Source organism: Mustela putorius, unplaced genomic scaffold (assembly GCF_011764305.1).
Source record: "Mustela putorius furo isolate JIRA1106 unplaced genomic scaffold, ASM1176430v1.1 tig00003834_pilon_pilon_pilon, whole genome shotgun sequence".
Taxonomy (NCBI): Eukaryota; Metazoa; Chordata; class Mammalia; order Carnivora; family Mustelidae; genus Mustela; species Mustela putorius.
Window position 1 is genome coordinate 105,525,720 of NW_025421987.1, and position 27,384 is coordinate 105,553,103.

Here is a 27,384-nt window from a genome sequence, read left to right on the forward strand (position 1 = left end):
TCTTTGCTTTCCTCCTTTTTCCCTCTTAGGACATTTGCTACAAGATCCTATCGCACCCACCAACTCCACCTGCCAACATTATGTCTGCAAACCTTGTAAAGGCAAGAAAATGATGATGAAACCTTCATGTAGTTGGTGCAAAGACTATGAGCAATTTGAGGAAAACAAGCAATTAAGCATCCTAGTGAACTGCTACAAAAAACTATGCGAATATATCACACAGACTACATTGGCACGGGATATAATAGAAGCAGTCGACTGTTCTTCGGATATTTTGGCTTTGCTTAATGATGGATCACTGTTTTGTGAGGAGACAGAAAAACCCTCAGATTCATCCTTTACTTTGTGTTTAACACATTCCCCTTTACCTTCAACCTCAGAACCCACAGCTGATCCTCAAGCTAGTTTATCTCCAATATCTGAAAGCACCCTCAGCATTGCTATTGGCAGTTCTGTTATCAATGGTTTGCCTACTTATAATGGGCTTTCAATAGATAGATTTGGTATAAATATTCCTTCACCTGAACATTCAAACACAATTGATGTATGTAACACTGTTGACATAAAAACTGAGGATCTGTCTGACAGTTTGCCACCTGTCTGTGACACAGTAGCCACTGACTTGTGCTCCACAGGCATTGATATCTGCAGTTTCAGTGAAGATATAAAACCTGGCGACTCTCTGTTACTGAGTGTTGAGGAAGTGCTCCGCAGCTTAGAAACTGTTTCAAATACAGAGGTTTGTTGCCCTAATTTGCAGCCCAACTTGGAAGCCACTGTCTCCAATGGACCTTTTCTGCAGCTTTCTTCCCAGTCTCTTAGCCATAATGTTTTTATGTCCACCAGTCCTGCACTTCATGGGTTATCATGTACAGCAGCAACTCCAAAAGTAGCAAAATTGAATAGAAAACGATCCAGATCAGAAAGTGACAGTGAGAAAGTTCAGCCACTTCCAATTTCTACCATTATTCGAGGCCCAACGTTGGGGGCATCTGCCCCTGTGACAGTGAAACGGGAGAGCAAAATTTCTCTTCAACCTATAGCAACTGTTCCCAATGGAGGCACAACACCCAAAATCAGCAAAACTGTACTTTTATCTACTAAAAGCATGAAAAAGAGTCATGAACACGGATCCAAGAAATCTCACTCTAAAACCAAGCCAGGTATTCTTAAAAAAGACAAAACTGTAAAGGAAAAGATTCCTAGTCACCATTTTATGCCAGGAAGTCCTACCAAGACTGTGTATAAAAAACCCCAGGAAAAGAAAGGGTGTAAATGTGGGCGTGCTACTCAAAATCCAAGTGTTCTTACATGCCGCGGCCAACGCTGCCCTTGCTACTCAAACCGCAAAGCCTGCTTAGATTGTATATGTCGTGGCTGCCAAAACTCCTACATGGCCAATGGGGAGAAGAAGCTGGAGGCATTTGCTGTGCCAGAAAAGGCCTTGGAGCAGACCAGGCTCACTTTGGGCATTAATGTGACTAGCATTGCTGTGCGCAATGCTAGTACCAGCACCAGTGTAATTAATGTCACAGGGTCCCCAGTAACAACGTTTTTAGCTGCCAGTACACATGATGATAAAAGTTTGGATGAAGCTATAGACATGAGATTCGACTGTTAAATCAGTGGGTCTTTAAACCTACCTCTGGTAGGGAAATAGCTACAGTTTCACGGCAGCTATGGTTTTGTTGGTTTAACTTGCCGGAGCTCCTGCATATAGATCACTTGTATCAAGTGTTTTCATTGCTAAGTTATATGTGTTAGTGTCGGGGAAATAGTTTGCAGATAATGGAGGAGTAACCCTACAACTATATGTCCTTAGTTCTTACAGAACCTCATAGTTTGAGAACAAATGCTGATGCAACTGATTTATACAAAATGAACTTTGGCAAGGAAAATAACATTAACCTCATTGTTTAAGGTCATGCTTTGTGCATAATCAAAGTTTATGATTAAATGTAAGGAAGTGGTATCTAGTCAGTCCAAAAAGATTGTGCTGATTTTTTGTGAAGAAGTAGCCATTAGTTCAGGGGACTCAGTGCTGCCTTCAGATGCCATTGATGCTCCTCCTGTTGAAAAGCTGATGTGTCCAGCTCAACCTTTGTGCTGACATAATACCATTTCTGATCATGAAAATTGGCTACTGGTGTATGTAGCAGTTCTTAAATCAGCAGTATTATGAAAGAAAATTTGCCCCTCATTAGAATGTTGAAATCTGTCTTTTAAAGTGAACAAATTCTGTCAGGATTGCAGATGTTTAGCTGTTTATGCGATAAAACCCTTCTGAGTTTGAATAACTTTTATAGTTAGTCTGACTCCTTTCTAGGGAAAAAAATTGGAAAACCTTCACTTTTAGCATGTTCTAATTAGATAAATGAAGTGGAGAAGAGCAGTTTTATTCTGAAGGTAATTGAATTTAGACTATAGGATATGACAGAATTTTTAAAAAATTATAAAAATTTTTATTTAGAAATTGGGATTTATTTGAAATAATTTTGAAATAATGCCCCCAAACTTACCCAGGTTTATGTGTTATATTTATTGCTATTGGCCACTTCTTTTTTTTGCTTGTTTCCTCTTATAGTTTCACAGACTTTATTTTGAATATGCTCCTTTTCTCTTTTTTGGGGTGCTATTCATTATGAGGGCTTCTTTATAGAGGCCAAATAAAAAAATCATTTTTATGAAGCCTGTGCATTTATGTAGGTTTGAAGCTAGAAGGATTTTCTTTAGAATGCTCTTTTGCATGTAAAGCACAAACTGTGTTTCAGTTTAAATTCATGACTTCCCGTTAATTTTTATGGGAAGACAAGTGAGTTACAAACATTCTGTTGAAGGGTAATCTAGTCAGTTGCTTGAAAGAGCACAGCCCAAATAAAACAAGGACTGACTAGGTTGTAAAGAAACGACCTTATGATTTAAAAGAATTGCTGCTTTGACAGTGCTTATTTAAAGAAAAATACTGCTGGAAAATTTCCAATTTCTACTACATTCACCATCTCTCATGAGATCTGACATATGTTGAAGTAAAGTTATGTTTTGATTTGGCACACAGCATGTTCAATGGTGGTTACTCACCTAGTACAAGACATGGAGAAGAAACCTTTGGACACAGAGCAGATGACACCTCCTTCTGTTTTGTAGTGTATCCTGGTGTCATTTTCTGTGAATGTGGTCAGGTAGAATTGTTTTGTTGTTGTTGGGCTTTTTTTTTTCTTTTTTTTTCCTTTTCTTCCTCTTCTTTTTTTTTTTTTTTTTTTTTTTTTTGTCTCTCTTGGTGGTGGGGTGGGGGTGGGCTAAAGCCATAGGAAGAAAAATGTGATGTATGTGTCCAGTATGTACTATTTTGTTTTTGTTTTGCAAGAAGAGTTGAACTATTTTTGATAACAAGAGTAAATGGTGGAAAATGCTTCTTAGTTGTCTTGTCTTTATTTGCTTTCCAAATTTTGGAATTTTATTTAATTCCTCTAAGTGTTAGCAGTGTCTTATGAAACATGTATTTGCCTAAAGTTTGTAACAGTTTTGTGTTAAACCCAGATGCCCTGCTATATAAACTTGTAAACCTGTTCTTTATTCACTAATGATCACTGCAGAAATGATTAGAAATGAGATTGTACACATGGATGATTAGGATATATTTTGCAAATCTCCCAAACTTTCCTAATATTATGATCTTAAAATTCATAGAGTACTTTATTGCTTCCCAAGTTTGATAATTTTAGTTTTGTGTTTTTTGATGCATGGGAGGTTGGCAATATAGACAAATCGGAAATCATTAGTATGTGAGGGCCTTGATTGTTATGTAATATTGCCAATGGTTAATTCAGGTTGTTTTTAGCACAAGTTTCTCTTTTTTATGCTGGTATTCTCACTGCCACATTTTTGGAAACCTGTATTACACCTTAAATCTATCAATAAATGTTAGTTTTCTAATTCTATGTTGTAGAATACTGAGGAGTTTGGGATAGTATGCTCTGAATGGCCTATATTATATACATTTGGGAAGAATAATTAATTACAGTGCCTTGATTTTTGCATTGTTTTTCTTTATACCATGAGTTATTTAGGAATGCTGACTAATGGCTAACTAGGGATGATTGAGAAATTATTACTGCAGTAACTGGATTTACTTTATCAGGATTTGAAACCATCAAAACAATAACAACTTCTAATATGACACATTTTCATTTGTTCTTTTGAGTCTTTGTTAACATACATAATCAGATGATAGAAGTGTCAGAACTGGTGATTTATACTTTTGGTTAGCTTCAGTAAGTCTATGTTTCTGTGCAGAGCTATAATATGGTCCTAGGATAAAGAATTCCTTTTATTTTACTGTGATCTTAATATTCTTGAAACAACTCGTTGGTGACCTTGCTGAAAAGTAAAAGTTTTACAACAGATGAAAAACAAAATTTCCTTTCCCATATAATAGGTAACAAATATAAAATGTTTTAGAAAATACTAAGTTTAAAGTACAGCATCAGAATCTAAAAACTGGATGATAGTTTAACTTTTGTCCCTCCTTTCTAAAAAATTAGGTTTTAGGTACACAAATAACAATCAATTACACATTCTTCTAAAAGAATACATTATATATAAGGCTAAAGTCCCTCTTGATACCTGTGACCCTCTCATTCCCAGTATCTAGTCCTCTTCCTTATCCCCCCAAAGGAAAGAACTTACCAGTTAGATACTCCTTTATGATTTTCCCAGGGGTTCAAAGAATTATTCTTTGAAACTCAAGTTTGTGATGTTACTCTTTCAAACATAAAAATGAGCTGCAAGTGTGAATAACACCAAAAATGTGTAGTGACTATCTTAGTGAACATGGTTCATATTTGACAACTTGTCTCTTTATTTAGTTTTGCAAAAAGGGAAAAACAAAAACAAGTTAAATCATGCAGGTTTCTCCACCCAAGCACACTTCATAACATTTCCAAAAGTTGAGCAAATGACTTACCTCATTTGATCAATCTAGAATTTTATAAACACTTTGAATTGTACACAATGACATAGATAAGATGCAGGGAAAATACACACAATTTTATTAGTTTGATTACCCTGGCAATTAATGTTTTGGCTATGAAACCCACTTTTCACTGAATAGCATTAAGACCACAATAACCCTCAATTTAATTTTTATTATGCAGCCTGGGATGTTGTAAAAACTTTTTAAATTTCTAGTTGGGCAGGTTTATTTGGTGAGGTATTTACCAGAAAGTCCTAGTTCCTTGAAATTCACATTTCTTGCATTCAACTCTTAAGAAAGGACTACAGTGACACTTACGTCTGAAAATATACTTTGGGTAACCTAAATTAAAATAGCTTTATCTTAAATGGAATGATACTTTTTATAATAATTACAGACTTTTAAACCAAATACAGACCAAAGTAAAAGCAAGAGGATTTCAGTAAGGAGACACAGGTAAAAAGATAAAAGCCAAATAGTACAAAAAAAAATCAAATATATATTGGAAGATTAATTTTCGTTGATGGAGTCTTTAGAAATAGTTTAGATCATTATGGATAATAAAACCTTTAAACCATATCTGGCTTTTAAGCCAGTATTATCTTTTTAATATTTTATCTGAAATTTTTTTAAAAAAGTGGCATTCTCTCCCTAGTAAAGAGTGGATGGAATAGATGGTAAATTTCACATATCACAAATATTTTTAATCCTAATTTACTAGTGTGTTTAGGTTATTACATGTGGTGTTTCCTAAAAATTTAGTCATTTTTTAAAGCTTTTAGTTGGTGAACTATTAGATGTCAAATTTTAATATTTATCATTTTCTGTTACCATGAAGTAGAGGATTAATTCTAATATTGAAAAGTAAAATAGTAGGCAACAGAGGATACTGAAAACAACAACAACAAAACCCAAACTATTATTGTACCAGTTGATGGTACATTTCCTAAATAACACTTATTTCTACTTTTTGCCCACCATAGCCTGATTATAGGTCTGATTATTTAATTTTTTTAACTTTAACATCGGTTAGGAGGAACAAAAGCAGGGTGACAAGGGATACTGTTCTGACATTTAGGACTTGTGGTTAAAGCAAAAAACCCAGGGGAAAAGGTGAGGACTTTGACATGGATGTTAGTTTCTTGGGGGTTAATGTCCATTCTTTTTCATAGCTTAGTTTATCTTTAAGTTTATAGGATTTGGCTGCACTGTGGCTTGCTGGAAAAATGTATAATTCTGTAATGAACACATCTACCTCTACAGTACAGATGAAAGTGTCTTCCTTTATGGGTGGCATCACTTTTTTTCCATTTTTGTGATAAATATTGAGGTGAGAGAATATTTGAAATTGTTCTTTTCAATATGAAGGGATTGAGGCCTTAACTGTTGGCTTAGTCTAATATTCAGTGATGAAAGGAATACATCTAGTAAGAATTTTCATGTATCACTAAGTCTTCATAGGAGGCCTTCTAGTAGGAAGTACAGATGGGATATCAACTAATTTGGAGATTAATAAGTCATTCAGTAATTCTTCACAAATGTTAGATAAGTTAAAAGGAAACTTTTTTCAAGTATGAGTCAAATTCTGTAATTAAATGTTTTTTTTTCATCATATTTCATCTAAGATCCACAGTCAGAAAGGGGAGAGATTATTCAGAACTTGCCAGCAAGGTTGGAAGGCCCAGTGGTTACAATACCTGAGGATGTAAAGTGACTAGCAGTTTGGCAGGTCATTGTGAAGTTACATTAAACCAAGTAAGTTTCAAGATCTTTGAACTCCTCCAGTACACATATTTAAAGTCTCTTGAGATGTTTTGGCAGTGCTTTTATTAAGTCACTTCTGGAGGCCCTTAACTGCTTTTTAAAGTTCCAGAATATTTTTGACTCAAGTTTTCTGCAAGTGAAAGTTTCTTCTGGGCTCCATAGGAGTCCTGGGGGGCCTCAGAGATGCTGGACAACAGAGGCAACACCTGCTTTTGTGCAGAGAACTGTGCTTGGCACTGTCCTCGATAGATCCTTGGTACATTCATGGGTGAAGAGTGCCAATTCACACTTCGGAAGGTGGTGTATATCACTATTTGTTTGGAGAAAAAGCTGTGCCAAGAGGTCTGAGGCAAGTTGGAGGAGTCCCCCAAATTGAGTATGTGTATCCAGACCTATTAAAACGTTTTAAAGTTGCTAGTGCAGATACATACTTGCCGAAATCAAAGCCTTTAAAAGCAGTATGCAAACTGGAGCATCTCCACAAGAAAAAGACATTTAAAACATGTATCTCATGTAGACACTGGCTGCTACTCTTCATCCACTGACTGAAGCTTTCCACATTTTTCTGAAAGGTCTGAGGTTACTATTTTACTTTTATTGCCTTTGTTTCCAATTTCAGAGGGAGAGACAGTTTCCTCTGTTTCATAATCTTCAAAGGAGCTGAAAGAACAAGCAAAAGTGAGTTACTGATTTTTTTTTTTTTTAATATGTCAGCGTTTGGGTAGGAGTCAAATATGACAAACCAGGGACTGAAGACCGCCAGCTTACAAAAAAGTGCCCTCAGCTGCTAAATGACAGCTATAAACAAGCCATGCTGGAGAGAAAATGCTACCATCTAGAACAGAAAACCTATTCTCCCTGTTCCTTAAAACTCAAGTTCATGTTAGAATTTGTTGAAAATATGCTGTATCTAGCTTTCCCTAGGAGCGTTGGTGGGAATGAGAGCGTATTATGGATGTGGCTAGATTGGGGAGGGTTTGAGGTCCAGAAAGTACAAGCTTTACATGAATGCCTTCCATTGATATGCCTTCCATTGATGTGGCTTCCATGCAGTGGGGAACATTCTCACCCCTCAACTTGCTCTGTAGCTTCCCTGGTTTCCAAGAAGTACATTTAGGTGTGCAAGTATATACATAGAACAGATTAAAGCCAATTCATGATTTCCTTACATTCTTTACAGAACTTCCCAGCATAGCTCCTTTGCTTATTCTCCTTAGAAATACTGATATCTCCTGAACTCCATCATCTTCACCCTCAGCTATACCTGAGGGTGGCCTTATTAAGGGACAACAAAATACTTGATCTAGTGGGAATGAAGGCTGCTTGAAAGACATGTTTACCTGTGGTTTCTAAATGTATATGCCCAGCCTCAGCCTCTTTATAACTTGGAGACTGCCATGTATCCAACTGCCTCCTCTCTAGCACTTCCATTATGGCAGTATATACAAAGCTGAACTCCTCTTTCCCACACACCTGGCTCTACCATAATCACCCAATCCAGTGACCCCAAATTTCTCTTCCTTTGCCATTCCTTCTTCAAATCCAGCCAGTCTCTTCTACCTTTTATAATAATACATGGGCACAATTTTGCCTCTTCCTCCCTGTTGCCACTGATTGAGTTCAAGGCACTGTATTTTCATCACTTGGATTATTGTAGTAGTGTTCTAACAGCTGATCTTCCTGTCTTCACTCTTGTCACATACCCTTTGCTGTTGCCATACCAGGCTATTTACCTTGTCCAAATGGTCAATGGTCTTGGGATCTAATGCCACTGTATGTGTTCTTTGGTGGCTTGCACTGCCCTTACCCTTTCGTTAACTTGTGTTCATCTTTTAATCTGAGATGGCATTAAAAGTTTTCCTGATTCCTAATGCCTGAATAACCATCGTTTTTAAAAAATTCATTTAAGTAATCTCTACATCTGATACGGGGTTCAAACTCATGACCCTGAGATCCAAAGTCATACACTTTTCCAACTGAGCCAGTCAGGTGCCCCACATCTAGCAATCTTTTTTTTTTTGGAAGCATTAGAGAGGAGAAGGTCAGAAGAAGCAGACTCCCCATGGAGCTGAGAGCCCTATGCGGGACTTGATCCCGGGACTCCGGGATCATGACCTGAGCTGAAGGCAGTCGCTTAACCAACTGAGCCACCCAGGTGCCCCAGCAATCATTTTTAAGTAGACTCCACACGCAGCATGGAGCCCAATGCGGGGCTTGCTTGAACTCAGGACCCTGAGATAAAGACCTGAGCTGAGATCTAGTCAGACACTTAATTGGCTGAACCATTCGGGTGCCCCATTAAAAATCTTTCAAGTTTAAATTCCAGTTAACATAAAATGTAATAGTTTCAGGTGTAGAATATAGTGATATTCATTACTTTTGTACAAAACCCAGTGCTCATCATGGCACATGTACTCAATCCCTACCACCATCTCTTATATACATGTCTGCAAGGCTTTCCTTATTTGTCTCCCTGCTTCTGTTCTTGTACCACTACTGAAGATTACTATCTTCAAAATATGTAAGCGGGATTATATTACCTCGTTGTTTAACTCTTTCAATAGCTTCCCAAAGGCTGGCATGATCTGTCCTCCGTGAATCCTCCCAGCCATATCTTCCTCTGTTTCTTACTATATTTCAGCCATACTAGTCTTTTAAAAATGTCCTCAACACATTTTTTCTTGCCTTAGAGCCACTGCATATGTTTCTCCCTCTACCTAGAACATTTTTGCTCCCTGCTTTTTTTGGTAACTATTACCCTTTCAACCTTTAGGTTCTCAACACCGCAGGAATTTGCTCAGCACCCTAAATCTCCATTATTGGTTCACTCTGTTTGTTTCCTTCACAATTATGTAATTGTCTTTCCCACTTGACTATGAAGTGTCCCATTTTCCAACTCACTAATTTTCTTGGGCTATATATAGTATAAAAAACTGATGTCCTGATGCTCTTTGTGAAATGATGTGTCAAGTTGTCAGGAAGGCTGGAGTAAAATGGTGAGGGTGCAGAAGTCTTGAAGTCACTGAAGTCAGAATGGTAAGAGCCTAAACTTTATCCTGTTCTCTAGACCACTTCTAGGTTTACTTATAAGTAACTGGGATTCTTCAGGGCACAAATGAAGATTATCTTATTAAGTATTCTGTTAACTAAACTGGCTATTTTTGAATGAGTAGCAGGGTCAGAGGATTGAAGCAGAACTCCTAGGGTTCACAAATAGTTCGCTAGAAAGCCTAGGTATACCTAAGTATACCTAGGTAATATCTAAGTATTAACATGGTGATGTTAGCCTAAGGTATTTTTGCTAGCAATAGGTTGCCTTTAGAAACTTGTTTCTCTAAGTAGTTTTTCCCTCTTAGATGAACAATTTCTGGGCAAAAGTATTACGGCTGGTTCTGCAGATTTCCTGAATAAACAGAAATAATGACTGGCATGTATATGGTCGGAAAAAGGATTTGTGTGGTTTCAGGGTGTTGTCTGGGAATGTGGTTTGATTCCATTTTTGGGATTCTACTTGCAGGGTAAAGGGATATAGTATTTGATTTGGGGTTTGTCTGAGGAAATTAAGACATATCTTGGCCATAAGCACAGAATAAAATGTTAAATAGTTCCTTAATTTGGAGTCTATAATGCTTTATAAATAGGAGAGGATGAGTCTTACCTTTATACTTTTAAATCTTAACTCAGGTAAAATGGATTAACTGAAACACCTTTTAGAAGTTGGATATTTGCTTCAGTGCATTTCCTTGTTGACCTCGTTCAGTAACTAGAAAATCTTTTGTTTCAACTCTTGTTAATATGTATATCCACTTAATATGTACATCCACTTTTTTTTTTTTTAAGATTTTATTTATTTGACAGACACAGCGAGAGAGGGAACACAAGCAGGGGGAGTGGGAGAGGGAGAAGCAGACTTCCCACTGAGCAGGGAGCCCAATGCAGGACTCGCTCCCATGACCCTAGTATCATGACCTGAGCCAAAGGCAGACACTTAACCGACTGAGTCACTCAGGCGCCCCACTTTCTTGTCTCAGACTTCATTTTTGATCTCTTGCAGTTCCCTAGGGTCATGAGCCATCAGTTGTTTATTCTTATTTAGTTTGCGTGTAGATGATATGAAAATTTGAGTTAAATACATTCTAATTATATGAACTTGAAGGGAGGGTTAGGGTTTCACTCATTTTCATTACTAACCACAGTGCCTCGCACTGAGTTAAGTACCAATGAATCTTTATTGAAATAAATTAAAATTGGGCTTTGTCTTGTTATGTTGAATCCAGGAAAAATGAAAACATATATTAAATTCAGGTCTGTATAAAGGTGCTGTTTACTGAGCACTATAAAACATGATTCAGAACTGTTCTACTTGTAAGACTGTAACTCATGCTTTATAGTATTAATTACTGTCATTCCTTCGCCTCTTACGCCCCAATATATATACACATTACCTTCCCTTTCCCTCATTATTCCTGCTCCTCTGTTAAATTCTTCCACCTTGTTGATGATTGTCAGGCTCCATACAACCCCTTACTCCACACTACTGCATTCCTAGGAGATGATCTGGTGGGTTTGGGGCTGGCCTTCTTTACTACAACCCCTTAATTTCCAGTGCTGATGGAAATTAGTATGTAACTCTTACAAAGAGTAATTCATGTAAGTTTGTATTTAATATAAAGGAAAAAGCTACTTTTAAAAACATTCAGGGGTAAACAGTTCTATTTTCTAAATGTCCAATAATAGAGAAATGGATGTGAGCTATTGCTTGAGAGAACACTTCTAAAGCATTAAAAGTCATGTTTTTGAACACTCTAGTAACATTAAACATCAAAAAGAAATACACTTAAAGTGTAAATAATGGTTATCTCTGGATGAACCAAGTGAGTTGAATCTCTTTATATTTTCCAATTTTTCTGCAGCAAGCCTCTGTTTCTCTACTAATCAGATAAAAGTCTCAGAATAAAAAAAGGAAATTGTTTTTAATCTAGGTTAATCAAATGTAAAGCTGTTGGTAAAATACCAGAATATCCTGTAAGAAATATTTTTAAGATAATGTGAAGGTTTTTTAAAAAAGATTTTATTCATTTATTTGAAAGAGCATGGGAGGAGGTAGGGTCAGAGGGAGAAGCAGACTCCTGTTGAGCAGGGACACCCATGTGGGGCTTGATTCCGGGACTCCGGGATCATGACCTGAGCCAAAGGCAGCCACTTAACCAACTGAGCTACCCAGGCACCCCAATAATGTAAAATATTCTTAACTAAAAAAGTAAACAGGTATTTGTCACATTGGCAGAAAGGTTTGATTATTGTAGGTCTCAGTTTCCTAAGGTAGCAACATGGAGGACTCTTTAGCCTGCTTTATGTAATTTTCTTATTGCAGAGATCATAAGAGTGTTAATTATAAATAAGTTTAGCATCCTAACCTGCTATCTTCATATAGGAGGCAGATGAATTGGTTTATGTAACTGGTACCCTATCTGGTTTCACCCAGGACCATTCATTACCTTGAATTCATACAAATGATGTTGTATGCTGTGATTATGTTGTGTGCTAGTTGTGATAATCCACAGTGTTTACAGCGCCAACATTTGCAGTCTTTCTCACTCATATCTGGAGTTATTGCTCGGTTATTCTTGAAGGCTTAAGTACTAGCCTTGAATTTGGCAGTACAGCTACCTGACACAAAGGCTACCTATGAAGTTTGTTAGATGGTAAAGTAGATGGAGAATTTCAAGTTGTTTTTGGAGGGTCAAGTTGTCTGGAATCCTGAAGTTTATCCTTGTAGTGAGGTGGCTGCTGGGACTATTGCCTTCTTTGCCAGTAAACATTTGCTAAGGATCTCCTACATTCCTAACATTTGCCAGGTGTTACAATTAAAAGATGAGTAAAACAGTGGTCTTTGGTGGTACCTGAGTGGCTGAATCAGTTAAGCAGGTGACTCTTGATCTCAGATCAGGTCTTGATCTCAGGGTCTTAAGTTCAAGCCCTGTGTTGGGCTTCAGGCTGGGCATGGAGCCTACTTTAAAAAAAAAAAAAAAAAAAAAAGGCAAAACAACAACAACAACAAAACAAAACAAAAACCCAAAACCAAACCAAAAAACCATCCAAACAAAAAGCAAGTGATTTTTGCCCTGAGAAGCCCAGGTTCTCATGGAAATACAAAGAGCTCCATTTTTTTCCAGCATTTATATGCTATTGTTGGATACATTATATATAATTCTCTGTATATTTTTGTTGTTTATGCAACATATTTACTGTGTGTTGAATGTGAGCCATGTACTGTGCCCTGGGAAAGAAGAGAACAAGGTAGGTCATGGAATGGTAATATTACAGCTGATTAAATTCTAGTTCAGAGAGGTTTTCTAATGTGGCCAAGATCACAGTAGTAGTAGTAGTAACAGCCAGTGTTTATTGATTGCATAGGTACTTTCCTAAGGGCAAAGTATAAAGATACTATACACATTGTCTTAATTCTTAAAACCGCTCAGTGTGGCAGGTGGTATCCTCATGGTGTAGGTAATGCTAAGGCGTGGATGCCTGGGACTGCACAGCTAGTTACGTGACAGAGCAAGGATTTGAAATTATTAGGTTCGTCTAACTCCAAATTCCATGCTTTTATTTTGTATCTCTTTCCATACAAGGAGTAGTAATGATAGTAATAGCTACTATTTATCAGGTATCCACTATGTGCCCGGTGTTTAGATATATTATCTTAGATTGTCACAACCACCTTAGGAAGGTTAGTTGCTGGAGTCTTCTGAAACTGAGCCTCAGGAGTCAGATAACCTGCCCAGCTGGTGAGTGGTGGATAGAACCGGATCTGTCTGTCTCCTTCCTAAGCCTCTGCTCTTTCCATAGTAGCAGTTCTTCCATGTCTAATATTTGAGTCTTATAAGTTTTGTTTGACAGACTCACCCTGATGTATCTGTAATTATTCTTGAGATAAAGCCCTAGGCGGTGTAACCTTGGGTTTCTGGGTCTGGCCTTGCTTTTGAATGTATCAGTCAGCTATTAACAACTGTAAACCGGTCTTCCTCTTCCTTTGACATTCTAGTTCTCACTCTATAGGCTGTTGTAAGCCATCTCTCCCCTCAGGACCTCATCACTCACATGTGCTCTATGGAGGCCTTATCTTATCTCCTACAACATGAGGAGTATCTAGCAGAAGCCTCTCATCTACACTGCTCGAATTTCATTACAGCTGGTCTCTGCATCTCCTCTCATGGCCCCTCCCCTTTTCATCTGTCTGCATCCCTTTGCCTCTCCTCTCTTTCTTCCAGGCACACTGCTGCCTTCTCCAAGGACCACAACTGGAAAAACTGCTTGAGTCAGTTGTTTATTCTCTTTAGCTGCTACCAGTTGTTCTTTTTAGACCAACAAACTTCTAAGTGTTTATCTTGCTATCTGTTTTCTCCTTCCTTTTTAGCAAGTTACAAAATAATATGTAGTATAAATTCCATTTTTGTAAAACATTATCTCTTTGCATTGAAATGTCTGGAAGGGAAGATAGACTGCCTGTCTCTGGATGGTGAATTTTAGATGCAGTTTTTTGTTCATTATATTTTCTATCTCTTCTGCTGTGCATACATACCATCTATGTATTACCTATTTAGACACATTACCTATGTAAACAGATCGGGAGAAAACATTTTTCCTATTGAAGAATTACATGCTTATTTTATGAACCTTACAAATTACAGACCAGTAAAAACAAACAAACAAACAAAAAAACCCCAATTATTTGCAATCTCAGAGTTAACAGTTTATAGCCTTATATTTTAGCTTGTATATCAAGATGTACACATTTGTAATAATGAAATATTACAATTTTCTAACGCCCTCTTATGTTTTTGTGTAAACACAAAATTTCAGTGTTTGCAAAATGTAATCAATACCATGACTTATTGAACCTTTCTATGTTACTTTTGAATTTTTTAATTTTAGAATGACCAGTGACCAATGCCGATTGTTTGGATAGAACAATTCTATCCAGACTTCTGATTATTTACAAACTGGAATTGTGAGTCAAAGGGTGAAAATTCCGGCTGTTGCTACATACTGTCAAATTACATTCCAGGGAGTTTCGGCCAATTTGTTTCAACCATCAATATCTGAAAGTGTTTGTCTTATTGCATAGTGAGTTTTGAGTGAGTTGTTATTGCAGTGTGCTTCCTCTATGGGAAGCAGTTAGGATGGAATACTACTCAGCCATCAAAAAATGAAATCTTGCCATTTGCAATGATGTGACTGGAACTAGACAGTATTATGCTAAATGAAATAAGTCAAAGAAAGACAATTACCATATGATCTTGCTGATACGTGGAATTTAAGAACCAAAACAGGATCACAGAGGAAGAGAGGAAAAATCAAAATAAGATGAAACCAGAGAAGAAGATAAACCAGAAGAGACTCTCAAACATAGAAAATAAACAGGGTTGCTGGAGGGGAGAAGAGTGAGGGGATGGGTAAAGGGTAACTGGGTGATGGACAGTAAGGAGGGCACATGATATACTGAGCACTGGGTATTATATAAGACTGATGTATCACTGACCTCTACCTCTGAAACCAATAATACTTTATATGTTAATTAAATTAAAATTAAAATTAAAGCAAAAAAATTGTGTGTGTGGGGGGTTTGTTTCTCTTAAACAGAAAGAAGCAAATAAAATATTTCTGAGGATTTTTCTAGTGGATTGCAGGAGGCTAGATTTACATACCTTTTAAAGAGGCCCCACGAATGGTTCAGTTTGCCATATCAATGTTACAGGGAAGTGATAATTCACGTCCTTAGATTTAAACATTGATTTTAAGTTTTGAAAAATTTAAACATTGATTTTAAACCCTCTGAATCTGAATCTGAAAAAAAAAAAAAAGCAGGTAAGATACTTTATTTTATTTGCTTCTGTCTGTTTTCCCTGCTTAGGGATCCTGTCTGTGTTCATCAATATCCGATAATGCTTAGTATACAGTAGTAATACACATACTTATTGAATTAATATTATCTTTAACATTATATTTTAAAAATAGCTGTCAATTTCATAAGCTAGAAACTGACTCTTGCTTTTTTTCTTACACGTTCTACTGAAATATAATTTACATATAATTCATTGATCTTAAGTGTTCAGTGTGTTTTAGTAAATTTTTACAGCTGTGCAGCCAACACCCCATTCTAATTTTATAACATTATTTCATCCCTCCATTCCACCCTCCTCTCCTTTGTGCCTGTTTGTAGTCACTCTCATTCCTGGAATAGGCAAACACTGATTTGCTTTCTGCTGTACAGTTTTGCTTTTTCTAGAAATTTCTTACAAATGGAATCATATAATACGTAGTCTTTAGTGTTTGGCTTCTTTCACATAGAGTGATATTTTTGAGAGACTCATCCATGTTGTTGCATGTATTAGTTCTTTTATTTATTGAGGTATAACTGACATACAATGAATTGCTCATACATGAAAACTTGATTTTTTTGTATGTACCTGTAAAAGCATTTTAACATTCAAGATCATGAAGATATCCATTCCCCTGCTTCCCAACCAAAGTCTACTGATGCCCCTATATAATCACTGCTCTTCTCCCAAGGTAACCACTAATCTGTGGTCATGACAGATTAATTTGCATTTTCTAGAATTTTAAATAAATGGAATCAAGTGGGTTATACTTTGTCTATCTTCTTTCACTTAGTTTATTTTGTAATCCATCCATACTGTGTTTATCAATAGTTCATTCCTCTTTTATTGCTGAGTATCATTCCATCTTATGGATATACTGTATTTTATCAATTCACCAGTGTGAATTTTGGGTAACTATGAAAAATGCTGCTATAAACATTCACTTACAAGTCATTGGGTGAACATTTCTCTTGGGCCAGTTCCTAGGAGTGGAATTGCTGATTCATACGATGAGTGCATTGTTTACATGTTAACAGGTGGCTAAACTCTTCTAAAGAGGCTATATAACTTTACATCCTCATCAGTTCAATGTATGAGGTTCCAGCTTCTCCACTTCTCCACATCATTGTCAACTAGTGGTTTTAGTTGGTCTAGTGGCTGTGTGGTAGGTCTCACTGTGGTTTTGGCTTTCTCCTAATGTCTAACAATCTTCTCATCTTTTCATGTAACCTCTTTTCTGTAACTATTTGCTGTTTGAGTCTCTAATTTAGTTGTGTTTATTTAGATCCTTTGTCTGTTTAAAGGTTAGGTTATTGGTTTTTTTATTATTGAGTAGTAAAAATTCTTTACATATTTTGGATATAAGCCCTTTATCAAGCGGTTTTGGGAATATTTTCTCTCAAACTTTTCATTTACTTAATGGTGCTTTCTGAAGAGCAATAGTTTTTAATTCTGAAGGAAGCCCAATTTTTTAAATTGCTCTTGCCTAACTCAAGGTCACAGTGATTTTCTCCTGTTTTATTCTAGAAGCTATAGAGTTTGTGCTCTCACACTTAGGTCTTTTATCCATTTTGAGTTATTTTTGCATACAGTATGAGATATGGATTGGGGGTCTTTTGTTGGGTACATGGATATCCAATGATTTCAACATCATTTATTCTGCACTGGTTCAAACTTAATTGGCCGTCCATATTAGGGTCTATTTCTAGAGTGTTTAACTGATCTATTTTTATACATGCCAATGCTACAATGTCTCAATTATTTGGTTTATAGGAAAATTTGAAACCAGGCAGCCCAAGTCCTTCAATTTTGTTCCTTTAAAAAAAAAGGTTTGGCTATTCTAGGTACTTTGCATTTCTACATAAATTTTAGGATCAGTCTGCCAATTACAACAGAAGCCTGCAGGGATTTTAGTAGGGAATTTGTTAAATCTGCACATTTGGTGGAACTGACATTTTAACAGTACTTAACTTTCTAATCCAATTTAGGTCAGCATTATTTTTGCAGTTTGCAGTGTGCAAGTGTTATAGTTCTTTGGTTATATTTAATTCCTAAATATTTTGTTCCTTTTCATGCTAATGTGAAGAGAATTATTCTTTTTATTTGAATTTCCCTACTGGACTGTTCACTGCTAGTATATGGAAATAAAACTAATTTTTGTATATTGAACTTGTATTCTGAGATCTTGCTAACTACTAGCTCATTAGTTCTGGTAGCTTTGTGATAGAATCTGCTTCAGGTCTTTTATTTGAAGTATTTTCTGCTACAAGGTTACATAATCTACAAATAGTTTTACTACTTCCTTTACAATCTGAATACTTTCAGTCTTTTCCTTATCTTACTGCAAAACATAGAACCCTTAGTTACAATGTTGAGTTGAAATGAATAGAAACATCTCTACTTTGTTCTTAATCTCAGTGGGAAGGCATTCAATTTTTCACTGTAAGTATGTTAATTGTAGATGCCTTTTGTCTAGGTAAGGGGCCCAGGGAATGGGGCGCCTGGTGGCTCAGTGGGTCAAGCCTCTGCCTTTGGCTCAGGTCACTATCTCAGGGTCCTGGGATGGAGTCCCACACTGGACTCTCTGCTCAGCAGGGAACCTGCCTCCCCCCCCCGCCCCACCGGCTACTTGTGATCTCTCTCTGAGTCAAATAAATAAAATTTTTTTAAAAGGGGGGATGCCCAAGGAAAAAGATGGCAGAGGAGTAGGGGACCCTTTTTCAACCAGTCCCCTGAATTGAGCTGGATGTCTACCAGAGGATTCTGAATACTCACAAAATCAGCCTGAGATGTAAGAAGATGTAAGAAGAGCTATCTGAATCTCTAAAAACAGAGTTTGGTCTCAAGGGGTTTGGATACAGTCACTTCTGCTCTCTCAGATGAGATGGGGAAAGCTTCCAGGGAAAGCTGCCAGAAAGCAAACTCCCCCCGCTCCCCCGCCAAAACCATTTTTCTCTGAATCCACCCCCCCCACAACAGGGGGCAGGGCAACTCTGCCCAAACAGGATTGCTTGAGCAACAGCGCAGCAGGCCGCCTCCCCCAGAAGACAGGCCTGAAGAACAAGAGGCCGACAACCCTAAGATCCCTATAAAATAGCTGCATCTTCCTGGTCAATAATTTGGACTCTGCACAATCCCTCAACCGCCCCTCAGCAGAATGACTAAGAGGAGGAACGCTCAACAAAGGAAAGATTCAGAGATTGCAGACTCTGCCACAGAGCTAATGGATATGGATATAACCAAGATGACAGAAATTGACTTCAGAATAACAATTATCAAGGTGATATCTACACTTGAGAAAAATATTAACGACAATATAGAATCTCTAAGAGCAGAAATGAGATCTAATCAGGCCGAACTTTAAAATGCTATGAGGGGCGCCTGGGTGGCTCAGTGGGTTGAGCCGCTGCCTTCAGCTCAGGTCATGATCTCAGGGTCCTGGGATCGAGTCCCGCGTCGGGCTCTCTGCTCAGCGGGGAGCCTGCTTCCCTCTCTCTCTCTGCCTGCCTCTCTGTCTACTTGTGATCTCTCTCTGTCAAATAAATAAATAAAATCTTAAAAAAAATGCTATGAATGGATTACAGTCTAAAATATGCTGACTGCCAAGGTATAAAAGGCAGAAAAACGAATTAGTGAGATACAGGATAAGATAACAGAAAAGAAGGAAACTGAGACAGCATGGGAAAAGCAAATTAAAACCCAAGGAATCAAACTGAGAGAGATTAGTGACAAAATGAAAAGTTCCGATATCAGAAGTACTGGGATGCTGGTGGGGGGGGATGGTGGTGGAGAGAGAGACAGAGGTCTAGAAAATATATTTGAGCAAATCATAGCTGAGAACTTCCATAATTTGGGGAAGGAAACACAACATTTGGGTCCAAGAGGCAGAGACGACCCCTCCCAAGATCAATGAGAACAGACCAACACCACAACATATCTGGTTAAGGAAGTTCCCCTCTATCCTTACATGCGTGAGAATTATTGTGAATGGATGTTGCAATTTGTCAAATGCTTTTGTGTCCATGATGACTTTTCTTTGGTCATTTATTAATATGGTGTATTAAATTAATAGATTTTTGGATGTCAGCCAGCCAGCATTCTGTCCCTAGGATAAGCCCCATATCTTTCTTATATGTTGTTGGATTTGATGTGCTAATATTTTGTAATAATTTTTATATTGATGCTCTCGAGGGATATTGGTTTGTAGTTTTCATTTCTTCTGTATCTTTGTCTGGCTTTGGTATCAGTGTAGTATTGGCTATATAAAACAAGTTTGGGGGGCACCTGGGTGGCTCAGTGGGTTAAGCCTCTGCTTCCGGCTCAGGTCATGATCTCAGGCTCCTGGGATCAAGCCCCACATCAGGATCTCTGCTCAGGGGAGCCTCCTTCCCTTCCTCTCTCTGCCTGCCTCTCTGCCTACTTCTGATCTCTCTCTCTCTCTCTCTGTCAAATAAATAAAATCTTTCAAGAGAGGAAAAAAAAAAGTTTGGAAGTACTCCCTTGAAATTTTCTGAAAGTATTTGTGAAAGATGGTTATTGTTTTTTCCCCCTTAACTATTTCACAGAATTTATCAGTGAAACCATCTGGACCTAGACTTTTCTTTTGATGCAGACCTTTAATAACCAATTCATTATCCTTACTTATTATACCTTATTCTGATTTTCCATTTCTTCTTGAATCAGTTTTGGTACTTTGAGTCTTGCTAGGATTTTGTCCCATTTCATCTAAGGTGTGCAATTTATTGGGATAAAATTGTTCATAATATTTCTTTTTTTTTTTTTAAAGATTTTATTTATTTATTTGAGAGAGACAGTGAGAGAGAGCATGAGCGAGGAGAAGGTCAGAGAGCAAAGCAGACTCCCCATGGAGCTGGGAGCCTGATGTGGGACTCGATCCCAGGACCCCGGGATCATGACCTGAGCCGAAGGCAGTCATCCAACCAACTGAGCCACCCAGGCGTCCCTGTTCATAATATTTCTTTATAATTACTTTAAGTTCTGTAGTGTCTATAGTGATGCCTCCTCCATTCCTGATTTTGTTAATACATGCCTTCTCTTTTTTTCTTGATCCAGATATTTATCTTTAAAAGAATCTTTACAAAGAGCCAACTTTATGTTTCATGAATTCTTTCATATTGTTTTCCTGTTTTCTATTTCATGGATTTCTACTCATTTTTAAAAATAATTTTTAAATTTTTTATAAACATATAATGTATTATTATCCCTAGGGGTACAGGTCTGGAATCACCAGGTTTACAGACTTCACAGCACTCACCATAACACATACCCTCCCCAATGTCTATAACCCCACCACCCTTTTCCTACCCTCCTCCCCCTGGCAACCCTCAGTTTGTTTTGTGAGATTAAGAGTCTCTTATGGTTTGTCTCCCTCCCAATCCCATCTTGTTTCATTTATTCTTTTCCTTCCCCCCCCCCCCCACATTGCATCTCCACTTCCTCATATCAGGGAGATCATATGATAGTTGTCTTTCTCTGACTGACTTATTTCGCTAAGCATAATACCCTCTAGTTCCATCCACATTGTCACAAATGGCAAGATTTCATTTCTTTCGATGGCTGCGTAGTATTCCATTGTATATATATATACCACCTCTTTATCCATTCATCTGTTGATGGACATCTAGGTTCTTTCCATAGTTTGGCTATTGTGGACATTGCTGCTATAAACACTGGGGTACATGTGCCCCTTTGGATCACTACGTTTGTATCTTTAGGGTAAATACCCAGAGGTGCAATTGCTGGGTTGTAGGGTAGCTCTATTCTACTCATTTTTATTACTTCCACATTTCTTCTTATTTTGGGTCTTGTTTGCTCTTTTTCTATCTTCTTAAGGTAGAAACTTATATTATTGATATTAGACCTTTCTGAGGCTTCCTCTAAACACTCCTTTAACTGCACCTCATTCATTTTTGTATGCTCTTTTATTTTCATTCATTTCAAAATGATTATAAGGTTCCTGTGGTTTCTTCTTTGACCCCTGTGTCTTTAAAAGTATTATTTAATTTCTAAATATGGGATTCCCAGATTACTGTTAGTGACTCATTACTTTAATTCTATTCTGGTCAGACAACACACTTTATTTACTGTAATCCATTTGAATTTATGGGATCTTATTTTGTTCACTAATCATATGGTCTTAGAGAAGTTTCATGTACACTTGAAAAAAAAAGGGTATTTTACTGTTTTTTGGAGGGTTTTCTATATATTGATTAGATAAAACATACTGTGTTGTTCAAGCCTTTTATATCTTTATTGTCTCTAATTCTCTCAGTTACTGAAAGAGGAGTGTTGAAATCTCCAACTGTCATTGTTGAATTGTCTGGCAATTTTTGTTTCACATTTTTTGGGGGCTCTGTTAAATGCTTAAATACACTTAAAAATTGTTATCATTGGATATATATATATATATATATATATCTATGAATGGATATATATATATATATCCCATAACTATTTGCATTTTAACTATGGGTGATGTGGGAATTTTCGTGTTTATTTCCTGCGTGAAATTTCTGTCTTTTGACTGTTTTAGAAATGGTCATTATTCACATTCTTATTATTGATTTTAAAGAATCTGATTTATAAAAGAACACTGCTAGTCATATAATGCAGTCCAATTTGTTTGCCTTTTGGTTGTGATACAGAATTTGTCACTTTTTAAATGTACTCAAACCCATAAGTGATTTTCTTATAAATTTCTTCCATTTCTTTTAAGCTTTTAAAGTCTATTTATTTACATGCAGACATCAGTTTAATACGTACTTTTTTCACTCACCACAGAGACACATTTTACTGTTTTTTTCTTGACACATTTAAAATACTATCTTTATCATATATATAACCCTGTCTCTCACCACATCTTTATTTCCCAAACTCACTGCTATTCCTGTATATTTACTGTTCTATGTGAATTTTAGAATTAGCTTATCAAGTTCCTTGACATATTTTGGGGGGGATTATATAAAATTAATAAATTAGTCTTAACATGGCAAATAGTCTTTGTATCTTTTGGTGAGTTTTGTGTCTTCTTCATATATATTTTCCACTTTTTAAAAATATCAATGAATAGGATTTTTTCCTATTATAGTTTTAGCTGGTTATTTTTGGGGTGTGAGATTAGTAATCTTTATCATTAACAAGTTACTTAAGTTTCCTTAGTTTTAAGATTCTGTTTTTTCTAAACCCAAAAATGTATTAAATTTATCATATGCCTTCAATCAGTTTATACACATATATTTTTTCCATCTTTAATCTGTTAATGACGGACTTTACAAAGTTAAACCACTGAAGCAATCTTGGATAAAACCCACTTACTTATGTATTCTTCTATATATTGGTAGTTTTGACAAGTTACTTAACCCTCTGTGGTTCAGTTTTCCTATCTGTAAAGTGGGGATAACAACATCTACAAAAAAGGGTTTTTGTGAGCACCCAGTGCATTAAAATATTTAGAAGAGAGCTTGGCACAAAGTATGTTTGTGTGTGTGTGTGTGTGTGTGTTTATAAATTAATAGATTTATTTTTGTTTAAATAAAATGGTTTAATTTCTTCCTTCTATGTACTTGGGTCTATTTTGTCATCCTTTCTCACACATTTTGAGAGGATAGCCAATCAATTTATTTTAGTCTATAGGTTATAAATTTCTCCTTGTTCAGATCCCATAGGTTTTAATAAATATAATGCATAGTTCTAGAAAGATTATAATTTGTATTTTGACTTCTGCTTTAGTTTAACACTTATTTTGAAATATATTAAGAATGTTTTTTAGCTTAATTTTTAACTTTCCAGGTATGTGCATTTTAGCTTTTAGTTAATTTCAGTTTATATTTTAAGTTGTTGCAATTCCCTTCATGCCTTAATTCATAGGCACTTCTACGATGGTTCCATGTGTATTTGCTGAGTACCAGGTATACTTTTGAGTACCTCTATGAAAGCCTACTAATTTTTTTTTTTTTGCCTGTTTGATTTGTTGGTTTTTACATGGCTGTGGATTACAATTTTTCCTTGCATTTTTTTCTATTTATTATTTTTAAAATTATTTTTATTAACATATAATGTATTACTTGCCATAATGTATTATTTGCCCCAGGAGTATAGGTCTGTGAATCATCAGGGTTACACATTTCACATGATTCACCATAGCACATACCCTCCCCAATATACATAATTTCTTTGTATTTCTATCAGATTTATATATTGCATAAAGTTCATAATCTATTTTCATGGCCAACTGTTGGAAAGAAAAATCTCTTTTAAAGCTTTGAATTCAGGACACCTGGGTGGCTCAGTCAGTTAAGCGTCTGCCTTCGGCTCTGGTCAGGTCCTGAGATTGAGTCCCCTATCAGGTTCCTTGCTCAGCAGGGAGCCTGCTTCTTCCTCCACCTGCCACTCCCCGCCCCCCACTCATGCTCTCTCTCTGACAAATAAATAAAATCCTTAAAAAAAAAAGCTTTGAATTCTGCTTGTCTCATTAATGTTCCATATCTGATTAAACCCTGTTACTATTCATGTTTACCTCTGTGTTAGGGGTGAATCTGAATGTAATATACAGTTCACTTTTTAATCCAATGTGAATTTTGTGTTTGGTACTATATTTGGACTTATTCTGGCCATTTATTTTGTACTGTCTTTATCTTTTTGTCTTTTCTTTCTTACTATAGTGGACATCTGTTGTTCTTTATTTGCATAGCATTCCCCTTTTTATGGCCATATTTTCTAATTTCTCTTGGGAAAACATGGTTTGGATGGACCTTAGTCTTGTCCAAGTCTAGTACTAGGCCTCATTCCTTCAGGAACTGGACCCAAACTAAGCCAGTTGGAGTCAAAGAGACACAAATCCTAGGCTTTTGACTGAACTTAGGGGAAGGGGATTTTCTCATTTGAACTTGAGGCTATCAGGTGATCATCTTGCTGCCACATATGAAAAACTTGTTAAGAGGGAAAGATGAAACCATTATGTAAGAGATGAAATAAAGTCTGAGTCTCTAAAGTCAGTACTACCCCTGGACTTTACAGTTCTGTAAGCCAGTATTTCCTTCTTTTCTTTCTTTCTTTTTTTTTTTTTTTGCTAATCCCAAATTGAGATTAGGTCACTTGCCACCAAAAGAATGCTGATTAACATTACGTCTTTTAGTCAATTGAGTTTTCTTTATTAATTTTTTCCACTTAATTGATTGTCTTTTTCTAAAAATTGATTAGAAGGTTTTCCATTTCATTTTTATTCTCTTAGTGACTGACCTTACATTTTTAACACACATACTTTAACTCGTCATTGTTAGAGAAATATAAATTATCGGTATCGGTATTCTTCACTCTAATAAAGATTCATAGTATATTACCCTGACTTAGTTTCACTCTTAACAGTATATCTGTGATCAATATTTATTTGGTTCTAAGAATACATTTTCTTAATTTTGTTGCTCATGATTACTTCTTGCATTCCACTTGTTTTCTCTACACTCCATTTACCTTCTTGTTGAAGAATATTCCTTAATACTTCTTTTAGAGATAGTCTGTGGATGGTAAACTTTTTGCACATTTGCATGTCTGAAAATGTATTGGGCGCTCACATATTAATAGGGATAGAATTCTAGATTCAAAGCTTTTTTTTTTTTTTGCAGTATTTGAATGATGTTGTTCCATTTCTTTTTCCATTCACTTTGTGGATAATCTGTTTTTTGTCTCTGGTAGATTTTCAGTTCTTCCTTTTTTTTTTTTTTTTTTTTTAAAGAAAGTCATCTTTTAAAGATTTTATTTATTTATTTGACAGACAGAGATCACAAGTAGGCAGAGAGGCAGGCAGAGAGAGAGAGGAGGAAGCAGGCTCCCTGCTGAGCAGAGAGCCCGATGTGGGGCTCAATCCCAGGACTCCAGGATCATGACCTGAGCCGAAGGCAGAGGCTTTAACCCACTGAGCCACCCAGGTGCCCCTAGTTCTTCCTTTTTTACGTTCTGAAATTTCACTCTAGTAGAGGCAAACTACAGTCTGTGGAACAAATCTCTCTGTCCACCTTTTTTGGGTACAGCCCAGTGAACTAAGGTTTTGCTTTTTTAAATTTGAAAAAAAAATCAAAAGAATACTTCATGACATGTGAAAATGACAGGAAGTTTATATCTCAGGGTGCATTAGTAAAATTTTACTGGAAAACAGCCACATTCATTTGCTTACATATTATCTATGGCTACTGTCATACCACAATGCCAGAGCTAAACAGTTGTGACAGAACTGTGAAACCTAAAATACTCTCTATCTGGTCAGAAAAGTTTGCTGATTCCTGTGTATATTTATTTTTTTAAATGGCTAGAATTCTGGGAATTACCTGGCTTTTATTTCTACTGGTTTCTGCAAGGATTTCTCACTCCAGTATCATAATCAACTTCCCAAATCAAAACATTTTTAACTGTACCTTTTATTATTCAGCCCAGTGACTGTGTTTTCATTTAAATTTTTATTCTTTTAATTACTGGTCAGTCTCATTTCAGGAATAGAATATTCTCTTACCTCTCTAAAAGTGGTAAATATAATGAACTTGAGGTCTTGTTGTGACTGCTATAGTGGGTCTCCTTCCAAGGGTGGAAGTTCTTCCATTTATTGAGTATTTTATTGATATTTGCAACTGTTTTTATTTGTCCACTTTTCTGTGTAGTTGGAATCAGACTTCTGCCTCTGTTTGTATTGGTTGTTTAGGAGGGGGCAATGTGAGGTTACTACTATTTTCAATGAGAATGAAGGGATGGATGGGCCATGTTGCTGGTGTGGATATTTCAGTGGTCTTGCTATCTCTGCTCCAAGACCCCACTCTCTCATTTTTTGTCTTTCCTTTAGGGATAGGAGAGATATATAAAGGTTTGACCTACCTGGAAGCTGCTTTTTCTGGTCTCCCTCTGCTCTTGGTTTCAGTCAAATTCAGGTATAGATCACCCTTGAGTGCTGTTTCTTTTATTTGTAGCAATTATCTTCTCTATCCTCCTGCATAGAACCTAAGTTCTGTTTACTCTTCAATCTGATCCCATCTGTTTTCCTGCTTTCAGTCCACTGAAAATTTCTCTTTGTAAGTGGTACTCTGTATTTCTTATTTTTAAATGGTGTGAGAGACTAAAACTATAGTATGCTTTCACGCTACCTCCTTAAATGAGAAGCTGGTCTGAACTGTAGTTACTATTTAGAATTCCACTGTAGTTTTTGTTTGTAGCTTAATATTCATTTTATACATGGTCTTTGGACAAACCCACAAAGGTGTTTTATCTATTTTTCAGGGAATATTTTACTATGGCTGCAAATAATAGGCTCCAATTTCTTTTATTTTCTTTTTGAAGTTTTTGCTTCAAAAATATGCTATCAGATGCATAGCTTTTTTTTGAGTATTCATTCTTTTTTAATTCAACCTTTGTTGTCATTCCAAAATGAAATCTTTTTAATAAGTGAGTTTATTCCTTTTACATTCAGTGATCTAAAAATACTTGCCTTAGTTCTGTCATCTTTATGCTTTGCGGTCCGTGTTTTTCTTTCATGTGTATGTTTTCTGATTGAATTAGAACACTTAGAGTCTGGTTTTGGTTTTTCAAGTGTTTATTTTAATTGGTATTCCTAAACCCTCAATTTGACGTACAGCTTTAAAAGATATCTATGGAGGTCCTGTTAACAAAATTTCCACACAAGTTTTCTTTCTCCTCTTTACCTCCCTTTTTCAGTTAAGTTGTTACTTCTAGAATGTTTTACATATATTTCTTCCTCTTCTCTAC

General features: G+C 36.4%; 2 protein-coding genes across 7 annotated transcripts in view; one reads left to right on the plus strand and one right to left on the minus strand.

Moving 5' to 3' along the window:
* MSL2 (MSL complex subunit 2) overlaps window positions 1-3,933 on the plus strand; it is a 40,320-nt gene extending 36,387 nt beyond the window's left edge. For all 3 annotated transcript variants that reach the window (XM_004762460.3, XM_013061417.2, XM_045088876.1), the window contains one exon: window positions 30-3,933. In XM_004762460.3, the coding sequence (XP_004762517.1) occupies window positions 30-1,621 (1,592 nt within the window). In that variant the 3' untranslated portion in view covers window positions 1,622-3,933. The remainder of the gene's footprint in view (window positions 1-29) is intronic.
* Window positions 3,934-4,834: 901 nt separating this feature from the next.
* The window catches only part of PPP2R3A (protein phosphatase 2 regulatory subunit B''alpha), a 195,533-nt gene continuing 172,983 nt past the window's right edge, over window positions 4,835-27,384 (minus strand). For 3 of the 4 annotated variants that reach the window (XM_045088873.1, XM_045088874.1, XM_004762458.3), the window contains one exon: window positions 4,835-7,396. In XM_045088873.1, coding sequence (XP_044944808.1) covers window positions 7,264-7,396 — 133 coding nt within the window. In that variant the 3' untranslated portion in view covers window positions 4,835-7,263. Of the gene's footprint in view, window positions 7,397-15,447; window positions 15,587-27,384 lie in introns of all 4 variants that reach the window. The other variant, XR_006609229.1, reaches the window with a different exon arrangement.